We start from the raw sequence: 13,891 nt of genomic DNA on the forward strand, positions 1-13,891 counted from the left end.
CTTAGTCTTATTAGTAGGTTTCATGCTAGCCTCTGCCCTTCCTGCTCAGGTTTATTGATGTACTTGCAGTTTGCACATATTAAAAGATTACCCAATTTATAAAATTAAAAAGAAAAAATAATTCATTATTGAAGAGGTAGCTTTGTTTCTTATCTGTGTGCCTGTGCTATAATCAATGGCTACAGGATCTTCAGGAGAGACAGGTGAGGGAGAAAGAGTGGAAGGGTGGCCCTGTACTTCAGGCAGGCTCTAGACACCATGCAACTAGAGATTAAGGATGATCAAGTTGAGTGCCTGTGGGGGAGAATTAGAGGGAAGGCCAACAAGGCAGACATGCTGGTTGGAGTCTGTTCTAGACCACCCAACCAGGATGAAGTGGTTGATGAATTATTCTGTAGGCAGCTAGAGGCTGTCTCAAGATCACCAGACCTTGTTCTCATGGGCAACTTTAACCTGCCTGATATCTGCTGGGAACTTAACACAGCAGAGAGGAGGCAGTCTAGAAGGTTCTTAGAGTGTATGGAGGATAGCTTCTTATCCCAGCTGCTGCATGAGCCTATCAGGGGTAAGGCTTTGCTTGACCTTTTTACAAAGAGAGAAGGGCTGGTGGGAGATGTGGTTGTTGGAGGCTGGCTGGGGTCCAGTGACCACAAAATAATTGTTTAGCAGTCAAGCTAAGAGGGGCAGCAACAAAACATCCACTCTGGACTTCTGGAGGGCGGACTTGAGGTTCCTCAAGGAACTAACTCAGAAGGTACCTTGGGAAACAGCCCTTAAAAACAAAGGGGTCCAGGAGGGCTGGACGTACTTGAAAGAACTCTTGAAGGTCCAGAACAGGCTGTGCCAGTGTGCGGGAAGATGAGCCGCCGGGGTAAAAGGCCTGGATGGGCAATGAACTACTGAGTGAATTAAGGGGAAAAAAAAGGGTGTATCATCTTTGGAAGGAAGGAGAGGCAACCCATAAAATGTTTAAGGATGTTGCTAGGACATGTAGCTTCCACTTATCTGGGACCTCTCTGGTGAGCCAAGACTGCTGAAAAATGATGGAGAGCGGCTTGGCCAGCTCATCTGCCAGCTCTCTCAGCACCCTAGGATAGATCCCATCTGGTCCCATGGACTTGTGGGGAACCAAGCAGCTAAGGAAGTCTCTAAGTACTCCCTCCTGAATCATAGGGGAACTATAATGCTCCCTGCCTCCATCTGCCAGCTCAGGAGGCCAGTTGTACAGAAGACACCTATCCTGCTATTAAAAATTGAGGCAAAGAAGGTGTCAAGTACCTCTGCCTTTTCCTTGTCTTTAGTTACAGTATTCCCCTCTATTTCCACTAAGGAGTGGAGGCTATCCTTGCCCCTCCTCTTGCCATTAATATATTTATAAAAGGATTTTTTTGTTCTTCACAGCAGAGGCCAGTCTAAGCTCTAAATGGGCTTTTGCCTCTCTAATAGTGTGGCCAGCAGGAGCAGGGAAGTCATTGTGGCCCTGTACTCTGCACTGGTTAGGCCACACCTTGAGTCCTGTGTCCAGTTCTGGGCCCCTCAGTTTAGGAAGGATGTTAACTTGCTGGAACGTGTCCAGAGAAGGGCAACAAAGCTGGGGAGGGGTTTGGAACACAAGCCCTATGAGGAGAGGCTGAGGAATCTGGGGTTGCTTAGCCTGGAGAAGAGGAGACTCAGGGGAGACCTCCTTGCTGTCTACAGCTCCCTGAAGGGAGGTTGTAGCCCGGTGGGGGTTGGTCTCTTCTCCCTGGCAACCTACACTAGAACAAGAGGATACAGTCTCAAGCTGCACCAGGGGAGGTTTAGGCTGGATGTTAGGAAGAAGTTCTTCACAGAAGGAGTGATTGGCTGTTGGAATATGCTGCCTGTGGAGGTGGTGGAGTCACCATCACTGGAAGTGTTTAGGAAGAGACTGGATGAGGCACTTGGTGCCATGGTTTAGTTGATTAGATGGTGTCGGGTGATAAGTTGGACTTGATGATCTTGAAGGTCTTTTGCAACCTGGTTTATTCTATTCTATTCTAGGTTGGAGTAATAAAACAAATGGAAACTGCTGCTCTGAAAGCTGCTGGAGAAAATAAGAGCTCTCTCTTCAGCCGGAAACTGACTGCTCTCTACACAAAGTCAACCCTTATTGGAGAAGATATCCTTTCACAGAAATTTGGTTTCATACTCTGATTATTCCATGCCATGCCATTCCATTCCATTCCCTGCACATGGCTACAGCTCAAATAATTACAGTGGAAGCACAAAAAAGGATATTAATGCTATGAAAGCAGCAACACAGCTATCCACCAGCCTGTATGCTCACCTGTAGGACCAGGAAGGATTGTGTGGAAGTAGACGCTGTGCGGTGCCCTGACTGTAATGAGAAATGAGGACATGCAGCAAGTTTTCTATGTAGCTAATCTAATGCTCCTGCTAAGATGTAGATTTTGCTTAATTCTGGGTATTGCCTTTTTTCAGTTGTTGCATATTGAGTACATTTTTGTGCACTTGTGTGCTTTATGAATTCAAAGTCAAAAGAACAAGGTGAGCAGCCCATGTGCAGACTCATCTGCTGGTATAGTTTCTGATATAGCTGTTCTTATTTAATCAGGGAGACCAAGAGACACAGTTAAAGACTGCCTTTGCCATGAGCTGATGAAGTCTGTGTATCATGTAACTACCTGCCCTTTTCAGTCCTTACACTGACAGTCATCTGAAGTTCACCAAAATTGTAATAGGAATGAAACTAATAGAAGCCAGATAGACTTTTAGTCTAGAAGAGCCCATAGAAAACCTAGTTGAGAAGGATTTAGATCTAGGAGAACCCATGAATAATCTGCCAAAATCTACATAGTATTTTATTTTTTTTTAACATTTGTTACATGTGAACCCTTTGCTGAAGCTCGGTGAACCTGTAGATATTGAGGAGGCAGCAACGGATGTCCCTGATAACTACCTCCTCTGTATCTGTGAAAATGGAGAAAACTTGAAAGACAGGAAGAAAGGTGACATTGTTATCGGCATTATGGTGAGTTAGTTTCAATGGAGACTCTACTTTAGGGTTTGTGTGCTGTTTTTGTTGGTCAGTGTTGTGGTTATTTTTTTTCCTGAGGGGTGGATGGTTATTTTCTTAAACGCATGATTGTTCTTTCATTTGTTTTGGGATGGGTTTTGATTTCTGTTGATTTGGGTGTTGGGGTGTTGCTTTTTGGTGTGTGTAGCTTTTGTAACAATTTGCAGTGTAGGTAGGATACCATCTCTGTGTGAATTGTGATGGTTTCAGATTGACAACTACAGAAAAGGTAACGAGCTGACAGTTGAATAATAGTGATTTTGGTGACCTGTCACTTGAAAACGTAGCTGTGTTTTAGCTAAATACAGGAAACTTGTTAGTTCAGATGCTTTATTTTTGAACTTTTTGTTTCAGCTTTTTTAAGGTCCGTATTTTAAACCTTTTGAGCACTTCTTTCCTCTACAAAATACTGTTCTTTATAGGAAGAGACATCTTTTTTACTGTTTACAGTTCAAACTTGTGTTCTTTTTTTATGGTGAAGATTGAAACCATAATTGTTAAACATGCAAAACACAGTGACAACTGAAGCAGAATCTGCTGGTAATTCATTCACACTGCAGCTGGGAGGGAACAACCAAAGCATGTGCTGGGATGACAGTTTCCAGGCTGGACTGGCAACAAGGCTGGTGAGAGGCCTTGAGCACAGGCCCTATGAGGAGAGGCTGAGGGAGCTGGGATTGTTTAGCCTGGAGAAGAGAAGGATCAGAGGTGACCTCATTGCTCTCTACAACTACCTGAAAGGTGGTTGTAGCCAGGAAGGGGTTGGTCTCTTCTCCCTGGGAACCAGCACGAGAACAAGGGGACACAGGCTCAAGCTGCACCAGGGGAAGTTTAGACTCGAGGTGAGGAGAAAGTTCTTCATGTAGAGAGTCATTTGTCATTGGAATGTGCTGCCTAGGGAGGTGGTGGAGTCACCATCCCCGGAGGTGTTCAAGAGGGGACTGGATGTGGCACTTGGTACCATGGTCTAGTCATGAGGTCTGTGGAGACAGGTTGGACTCGATGATCCTTGAGGTCTCTTCCAACCTTGGTGATACTGTGACTGCGTGTGCGTTCCATACACTTCCAGTTACATAGATTTACCAAATAATAAAAGTTGAGCAGTGATAGACTGATGATAACAAGAGGACATTAACATTTTGAAGGTGTTGCTATCATTTACTGAGACAATATTGTGGTTGTCTTTTATGTTACTACAATATGATAGACTTGAAAAACACAATTATATTTATTGATCTGCCACTTCCGCTAAGCATGTGGGTGCTGTATAGTTTTGTGCTGCACACCATAAACTTTCAATAAAGAGTTTGAGTCATGGAAACGCTCTCAGAAAATTTAATTACTCAAGGTTTTTCTTTTTTGTTTGACAGGCAATCCAGCCAACTACTGGAGAAGTCATTTTTGACAGTTTCCGGGACTCCGCGTCTCGCTTGGAATTAGAGAGTCGGGTTTTGCGCCTGCAACCAGTTGAATTAATACTTCCACCTAGCCTGTCAGATCAATCTGAAAAGCTCATCAGCAGTATAACTTCCATGAGGTATGTTCTGTGGGCATTTTGTTATTTGCTAGGATACAGTTTGGATTTTCTGTTTTGAGCTGGTCAGAAAGTATATTTTCCTTCCATGTGTTACCAAAAGTGGAGCTAAAGTAAACCAAAGATAAATGAACATACTATGTAGACAAAGTGTATATTGGGAGGAAGGTACAAGTATCATCACCTTCCATATTGTAGTAAGGGACAAATGCATCACAGTCACATGGATGGTAGTTGCCTGACAGTCAGCTCGGTACCTTGAGTACTTCACTTATATTCTGCACAAGTCATCATCTTTTAGTTTCTTCTAGTGCTTCAGAAGGCTGATCTTAATCTGCTTAACCAGTCTGCTCCAGAGGCATTCCTTTCCCCTTCTGCCAGGGTAATCTGTCTTTGTCCATTGAGGGGAGGATAAGAATTGACTTGAAGTGGTAGGTGGGCAGTCATCTCATCAGGAAAGCTGACTTTGTGGTACATGATAGGAACTTGCATAAATATTGCTATGCTCAGCTGTTAGGCTTTCAAGCCCATGTCTCTGAGGCAAGAGTGAGAGCACGAACTGAAAACATTTGATTTGGATTTGAGTGTCTTAAGGAAATGTGTCTTGTGAAAGTGGTTCTTCATTGTTCAGTGATGGTGTGACACCCTGGTGGGGAGAACTGCTGTTGTCATACTGTAGTCTTCAGTTCTCTCAGCTTGTTCATGGACTGCAAAACCATAAGGAATTGAAAAGGTCAACTCTACTTAGATGTTCTTAGAAGGCAATGTAATTTTATTTTCTGCAATGAAGTGGCTTGTTAAGACTTGTGCAGATAACATACCAGATTAGGAAGTAACAAACCTTTTCCACTTGCCAGTAGATGTACATGCTGCAGCACGAGTCCTGTGAGGAGTGGGACTGTGTATCTTGGAGAAGAGGTGACAGTAGGGAGACCTCATTGCTGTCTACAGCTCCCTGAAAGGAGCTTGTTGTGAGGGGGTAGTTGGTCTCTAAGTAAGAAGTGATAGAAGAGGAAATGGCCTCCTCAGGTTGTTCCAGGGGAGGTTTGGGTAGGACAGCTGGAAAAATTGTTTCACTGAAACAGTTGCTAAGCCTTGGAACAGGCTGCCCAGGGAAGTCGTGGAGTCACCATCCTGTGTAGATGCGATGCTGAGGGACACAGATTAGTGGTGACCTTCGTAATCTTAAAGGTCTTTTCCAACCAAAATTATTGTATGGTTTTTTTTGCCTTGTGAATCCTTCTGTGTTGATAACTTTCTCATTTGCAAATAAATTCTGCAGAGTGTGTCCAAAATATTTCTAAATATACCATGGCGAAAATTGACAGTTCTTATTTTTTCTTTGTTTGGGTTGGGATTTCTTGCTAATGTTGTGCACTGACAGTTTTGTGGAAGCCAGAGGAAGGTAAAATAACCTAATAAAGCAAGAAAGCAAGTACATTTTTCAGGAACAGGTATTTTAGTTGTGCATTGAAATAATTCTCATGTTTGAGAGAGTGATTTTTGTTCATTTTGTTTATTTTTTAAATTTGTTTTGTTGTATGGGTTGGGTGTTTGTTTTTGTTTTCCCTTTTGATTGTGCCCAGCTGAGAGTATTAGTAAGTAACTTCTCATTTTTTCTAAGAACAACAGCTGATTTTGAGAACTGAAAGCTATTTTTTTTTTTCTCCCTTCCTGGTAACATACTAATAGCTCTCCAGCCTATATGTCCTTCATTATCTGGGAGTGGTAAAAATATCATACATTAATTCAACATGCATCAGTAGCCTTATTTAAAAAACAATTCAAGGATTTTCTCATATTCATAGAATCAACAAGGTTGGAAAAGACCTCAAAGATCAGCAGGTCCAACCTGTCACCCAACCCGTCATGACTACTAAACCATGGCACCAAGTGCCACGTCCAGTCCCCTCTTGAACACCTCCAGGGATGGTGACTCCACCACCTCCCTGAGCAGCCCACTCCAATGGCTAACAACTCTCTCTGTAAAGAACTTTCTCTTCACCTTGAGCCTAAACTTCCCTTGGCACAGCTTGAGGCTGTGTCCTCTTGTTCTGGTGCTGGTTGCCTGGGAGAAGAGACCAAACCCCTCCTGGCTACAACCTCCCTTCAGGTAGTTGTAGACAGCAATAAGGTCTCCCCTGAGCCTCCTCCTATTAAAGGGTTTAACCACTAGAGGGCTCTAAAGCATTTAATATTAAGTGGTTCCAGCATGCTGCTTGCTTGTGCTTTCAATTAGGCTTCAATTTTTACTCACTTGCCTTTTTAAAGGCAGTAATTTTGTTTTCATGCATATTGAGTACTCCAAACGATTCAATTTTAGTTATTGAGCATCGCCTGGTAAATTTGTTCTTTGCCTGCTCTGTTACAGTAACTTGCAGTGAGAATCATCTGTTAACATGGGAAATGTTTAATGTCTATAATTTTTTTATGAATTTTCTAGCTAAAACCATGGGAACTAGATTTTGTGTTTTAAGAAGGCTCCTTGTCTCTTAATTCAACAGAAAACCACTGAATTTATAAAACCAGGGTACAGATAGAAAAGTAGTCCCAGGAGGAGGTGTACAGCTTGGAATAGTTAAGAGCAGAGCTGAAAAGGATCTCTCTGCTCACTGCGTGTCATAGAAGAATTACTCCAGGTGCTGTCTGAGCAACTTGGGGTACAGCTTGGCTTTGAAAGTATTAGAACTTTTCATTGAGAACAAAGGAAAGGTGGCCTAGGACTCCATAAGCACAAAGATTGTGCTGATGGTTATTAAAAATATAAAATTAAATTAGTGCAGATACACCATTCCATGAGAGAGTCATAATTTGGGTCAAAGTCTACTTAAATTGATAGAGTTGAAAGTATGTGTCCTTTCCTTCGATATCTATCCTTCCCTTTTGCTTTTTTAACACATGAAAACAAAATGTGAATATTTATTATATACTGGTATATGTGTCCCTCTGCCTTTATTCTAAAAAAATAAACCATACATAGTTGTGGTGGCTTAACACAGACTGCTTCCCCACAACACAGCAGTAAGGGAAAGTCACACACAAAATTCCCCTCTGGGTTGTGAAGAAAAGCTTTACTGAAAAAAATGAGATAATACCACCCCAGCAGAAAAGGCCAACACCCCAAGCCCAGAAACTAAAGGTCTCAGGGGAGACCTTATTGCTGTCTACAACTACCTGAAGGGTGGCTGTAGCCAGGAGGTGGTTGGTCTCTTCTCCCAGGCAACCAGCACCAGAACAAGAGGACACAGTCTCAAGCTGCACCAGGGGAAGTTTAGACTTGAGGTGAGGAGAAGGTTCTTCGCAGAGAGTTGTTAGCCATTGGAATGTTCTGCCCAGGGAGGTGGTGGTGTCACCGTCCCTGGAGGTGTTCAAGAGGGGATTGAACATGGCACTTGGTGCCATGGTCTAGTAGTCATGAGGTATTGGGTGACAGGTTGGACTTGATGATCTTTGAGGTCTCTTCCAACCTTATCGATTCTATGATTGAATTACTGAATCAGCAGCAGAGGTTTTGTAATAACTGTTTAAAAGCAGCAGCTTGAACTGTGCCTAAGAAAGCAGTTTGCAGTGTAAGTGAAAGATTTGGTCCTGTCTTTGAGATCCCTGTGTCTGTGTGGACGCTGATGTAGTGAACAATAAGCAAAGTTAAACGCTGCTGTAGTGAGATTCCTTAGGTGCTTGTGCAGTTTGGTCATGCAGTGGAGTTTTAATTCAGTTAGTACAAAGCCAGTTTGCATACCTGGGGAGGAGAGGAGTGCTAGCCTTAATCGGCAAGTATTGTACCACTGATTTAAATTAAGTTAGACTCATCCATCTTTTTGTAAAGGTTTTTGCTTAACCATTTGTATTAAACTGTGATGTTTGCTTTCCTGGGTAAGCTTTAAAAATGTTTTAACATGTGGAGTAGATAGATTTCAGTTACAAACTTTCCCCACTGGTAATTTAAAACTCATGGAAGCAAATGCATTGATATGTGTGGTATGGTTTTGTGTTTGTTTGCTTCTAGCACATTGCTGTTTCAGGTGATAAATAAAATACTCCTATTGCCAGATGTTTTGACAGACATCGCCAATAAAAACTAGTAACTAGAGAGTACTATTCAAGGATGGTTTCAATGACTTAGAAAGTATTATTCAAGGGCACTGAACTGGAGGTCACTTTCAGTAGAGAGCCTTCCTTCAAAAGCAAAGTGTAAGTTAAAAGTACGTTACGGAAATTGGTTCAGAACAAACTGTTCTGTTGGGTGATGTTCTGTTCCCAATCCATTAGTAACATCTGTTTGCAAGTACTGGCCTGGCTAGAGGAAAGCCCTATAACAGTTTTAGTTTTGTTCTTTCTAGAAAACCATGAAGACATTTTAATTTTTAATTATTTTTTTTTTTTAGTGCTAAAGTTTTTAGAGCAGAAAACTGTGTTTTATATCCAAGCTCTTCCTAGTCAAGGTTGGTAGCTATCCTCTGTCACATATTGGATGCTTTGAAAGTGGGCCTGCACTGTCTTCCTGGCATTGTTCTTCAGGCTTCTTTCCCTTTTGGTTATTCTCTCTCTTCTTGTGTGCCCCTTTTTTGTTTCATTGGAAAATCCAGCTCATCCTAAGAGCGTCCCTGTGCTCAATTTTTTCTTAATGTCTTATTCTGTGTCGTAGTTTGGGCTGGGTGCCCTCTGCTACAGGGGTGTTTCCTGTGTCCAGAAGTCCATCCCAGTGGGTGGACTCAGGAAATTAGGTATTTCTACCATAATCCCTTGCACCACTATAAATTTTGCGGTGGGGTCTGGCACTTCCTCTTTCCTTCCCTCTCCGAGACTTGGTAACTGGGGGAGAGATCTCCCGGCCATGGGCCTGATTGGGCCCAAGGCCACAGGGGGATGGGCAGGCTCAGGCCTGGCCAGCTGAGAATAGCCCAGCAGAGGGAGGGGGAAGAAGGAGCCCTGGGGGTTTTGGATGCACCCTCAGGTGGGGATGGGATCTTTCTTTGTCACTGCGCTTTGGGTTTTCTGTAACATTCACTGCTTTCTATTTAAACTTTCATCGCTTTTGCAATCCGTTTGTCTGAGTCGTTATTTCTGCCTGTGGTGGGGAGGGGACCTGCCCCAACCCATTACATTCTGTATCAGGAACAGTGTGGCCAGCAGGAGCAGGGAAGTCATTCTACCCCTGTACTCAGCACTGGTTAGGCCACACCTTGAGTCCTGTGTCCAGTTCTGGGCCCCTCAGTTTAGGAAAGATGTTGACTTGCTCGAAGGTGTCCAGCGAAGGGCAGCAAAGCTTGGGCGGGGTTTGGAGCACAGCCCTGTGAGGACAGGCTGAGGGAGCTGGGGTTGCTTAGCCTGGAGAAGAGGAGGCTCAAGGGAGACCTTCTTGCTGTCTACAACTACCTGAAGGGAGGTTGTAGCCAGGTGGGGATTGGTCTGTTCTCACAGGCAACCAGCACCAGAACAAGAGAACACAATCTCAAGCTGTGCCAGGGGAGGTTTAGGCTGGATGTTAGGAAGAAGTTCTTCCCAGAAAGAGAGATTGGCCATTGGAATGTGCTGCCCAGGGAGGTGGTGGAGTCACCATCACTGGAGGTGTTTAGGAAGAGACTGGATGGGGCTGTTGGATGATAGGTTGGACTCGGTGATCTTGAAGGTCTTTTTGCAACCTGGTTAATTCTATTTAATTTTTCTTTGACACCACATCAGAAGTGTGTGATCACCACACCAATCACAAGTGCTTTACATTCAATCCAAGGCATCATTTCATCCAAGGCTGCACTGTTTTGGGTTTTTTTATGTGTCTTCTTTGATGTCTGGCCAACAGTCTACAATCAGTATGATATAACTAATCTCTCTTCTGTGCCAACAGATTTTTCACTTCATTCTTCCTCCTATTAGCTTGGGGATGTAATGTTGGAGGTAGTTTTGACACAACCTCCATCATGCATGGATTTGTTCAGGCTGCAGATATGTCAGCTACTTGTTCCCCTGTAATATATCTAAGATTTTTTTCCTTTCTCATGATGACATTGAGGTTTCTGTTTTCACTTCAGTATTACAATATTGTCTTTGGCTGCTCCCTGGAATTCACTTCTCTTTCAAATCCATTGAGAATTAAAATCATCCTCCCTGCTCATTTGTGTAATCAAATTACTTGAATCCCTCATGTAGCTGATCCTCCATCATGACATGCAATGCAGGCATTTTTTTCTTTGTGTTTAAGGACCTCTCTAAATAAGGTTTCAGGTTCTGCTTACACTAAATCAGCGCAGTGCTGATATGCACTGCAGTGAAGTCATTGCTGTGACTTCTGCCTCTAATGTCGTATCAGTTGTGGTCTCTCAGGTACCTGCATTGTTCCACAGATGCACTGCTCTTTAGTTTCAGACCTGTCACAATCTCTTCATCCCCAAAGCTTTAGCTGTGGCATAGCTGGTGGGGAGATTTGAGTGCTGGTTGATTGTTTCTTACCATCCTGTGCCTCAATTGCAGTTCACCAGAAATGAAGGAAAAGAGATGTCTTTTGGCCTCTTCTGTTTTGGTGCTGTAGTAGAATACACCAGTGCTTTGGGTTCCTTGTCATGGGAAGTACAAGTTAACTTGTAAAGGGCGTACAAGAGTGAGCTATAGCCTATTTATTGGTCAGTGGTACTATTTATTGCTAATTCTTCTCATGGACAGAATTAGAGAATTATGTCATCAGTTAAGGAGCAGAAACTTGGTTGGTCTCTTCTCCCAGGCAGCCAGCACTAGAACAAGAGGACACAGTCTCAGGCTGTGCCAGGGGAGGTTTAGGCTGGAGGTTAGGAAAAAGTTCTACACAGGGAGAGTGATTGCCCATTGGAATGTGCTGCCCAGGGAGGTGGTGGAGTCACCATCACTGGAGGTGTTCAGGAGGAGACTTGATGGGGTGTTTGGTGCCATGGTTTAGTTGTTTAGGTGGGTTGGATTGGTTGATGGGTTGGACGTGATGATCTTGTAGGTCTCTTCCAACCTAGTGTAGTCTATTCTATTCTATTCTATTCTATTCTATTCTTACTTGTTCAAAGGCACATTATTTTTTATGTGATTGCAAGCAACATGGAAAACATACCATATTGAGGAGCTGTGTTTGTGGCATTTTTGCACTGATTAGTGATACTACAGGAAAGACACTTAGGTGGTAGAGGGGGTCCAGAGAATGTCTGTGAAGCTAGTGAAGGATCTGGAGAACAAATCTTACGAGGAGAGGTTGAGTGAACTGGGATTGTTTAGCCTGGAGAAAAGGAGGCTGAGGGGAGACCTCATTGATTTCTACAACTACCTGAAAGGAGGTTGTAGTGAACTGGGTGTCTCTTCTCCCTTGTAGCAAGTTATGGGGAAATGGCTTCAAGTTGTACCATGGGAGGTTTAGATTGGCTGTTAGAAGAAAATTCTTCAATGAAAGGATTGTCAAACACTGGAATGGGATCCCCAGGGAAATGGTTGAGTCCCCATCTCTGGAGGTGTTTAAAAGACTCAGAGATGTGGTGCTAAGGTTTAGCACCAGACTTGATAGAGTTAGATAATGGTTGAACTTGATGATTTTGAAGGTCTTTCCTGACCAAAATGATTTTATGCATTTTATTTCAATGTTACTTTTCTTTTTTTCACCTGGTATTTCAGCCAGGGGGAGGGATTCTCAGCCTTGCCCCGATCTGAGCTGTTAAGTCCCAGTTAAGGCTCAAACCACTACATCCTCTCTACTTGATATGCTATTACTTGCTAATTTTTCTCAGTATGTGTTTATATACCATTGAGTTTTCATAGCAGCTGTCAAAATTTCTAGGGGAAGGGTGTTGAAGCTCACAGTTGCAAACCCATATGGGAGCCTGGAGCTCTACACCTTTGTCCCCCAGACAGTGGCACCACCATGCTGCATTCTTCTCCTTACCTACTAGCTTTCTTCTCAAGTCAGAGCTCTGGTACTGGTACATCACATTTCATTCCTGCAGCATTTTGACTGGAGCAGGGGAGTTTTCCCCAGGCTACACAGAGACTAAAGGGCATCTAGTTTGTGGTTATCAGCCTTCAGAAGGCTTTGCTGGAGAAGGAAAGGGAAAAGATAGGACTGGGCCATAATGTGAAGGCCAGCATCAGTCCAAAAGGCCAGCTAAAGTGCTGCTGGTTCTAGGGAGGGAGGGGATGAAAATCAGTAGTTGGTAATAAAAAAATTTCCCCTAGATTTCATCAAGGAAAATAATTACAGTGCATTAGGTGACTTGGTAGAGAATGGTAATAAATCCCCAAGTTCCATAATCATAATGTAAAGGAAGAATTCTAATTTACATTTGAAATTTTTAAACTTGAGACAGAGGCCTTTGCTCTGATTAAAAAAACCAAACCCAACACAACTAAACCAAAACAAACCCAAACACCTACAATTCAAATAAGCCAAGTACTCAAATGACATTGTTATTCTGATGTGATTTGTATTAGTAATTTAATTTCCAGTTTTCAGATAATGCAGCTATCAGAGAAGTGAGCACAAACACTAATGGGTGTTTGCTTTGCTGATAAGCTAATATAGCTGTAAATTGAAGGGTTGTACAGTTGTTGTTAGTATAGTAACTGCATGCTGTACTATAGTGAGAAGAGGGAAGGCATGCACACACACATGCTTAAAACTGGAAGCTATCTCCACCCTATTGAAGTACACATACAAATGACTTGCAGAAGTGTCCCTGTAACTCTACTGTACAGATACTAGGGAGTAAACTGGTCACTGGTTTATGTTCTTTAACGTGACCAGAACAAAATGTAAGTGGTTTTTCTTAAAAACAGTCAAACCCTGCTTCACTCAAAACTCACTTTCAGTCCAAAAAAGATTATTTTTGAGGGATCTAGTTACATCAGTACTTTACTGTTGTAACTCCATAATCCAGGCTGTCCTGCACATCAGCTGGTCCGTGGTAACTTCCAACATGCACGTTCTGTGCCTTAAATATGAAACTGACTTGCCTATTCTATAGGCAGCTAGAAGCTGTCTCAAGATCACCAGACCTTGTTCTTATGGGTCACTTTAACCTCCCTGATATCCGCTGGGAACTCAACACAGCAGAGAGAGAATTTAAGTGGACTTCTGAAAGAGTACATGCATAGGTACAGTTTGATCTGTTGTGGAGGAGCTTCCACAATATGAAGCAGCATATATGTCTCATGCCAATATGCATGCTTTCTTTTTCTTTCAGCTAGAGGCAGAGGGAGCTTGGGTTGCTTAGCCTGGAGAAGAGGAGGCTCAGGGGAGACCTTATTGCTCTCTACAACTACCTGAAGGGAGGTTGTAGCCAGGTGGGGATTGGTCT

At 43.0% G+C, this 13,891-nt stretch overlaps 1 protein-coding gene across 1 annotated transcript in view; it reads left to right on the forward strand.

The window, feature by feature from the left end:
* The window catches only part of MSH3 (mutS homolog 3), a 150,150-nt gene that overhangs the window by 8,451 nt on the left and 127,808 nt on the right, over positions 1–13,891 (forward strand). Inside the window, exons 6-8 of the mRNA XM_054178687.1 lie at positions 2,023–2,140; positions 2,868–3,013; positions 4,429–4,595. Of these exons, the coding sequence (XP_054034662.1) occupies positions 2,023–2,140; positions 2,868–3,013; positions 4,429–4,595 (431 nt within the window). The remainder of the gene's footprint in view (positions 1–2,022; positions 2,141–2,867; positions 3,014–4,428; positions 4,596–13,891) is intronic.

Source organism: Dryobates pubescens, chromosome Z, assembly GCF_014839835.1.
Source record: "Dryobates pubescens isolate bDryPub1 chromosome Z, bDryPub1.pri, whole genome shotgun sequence".
NCBI lineage: Eukaryota > Metazoa > Chordata > Aves > Piciformes > Picidae > Dryobates > Dryobates pubescens.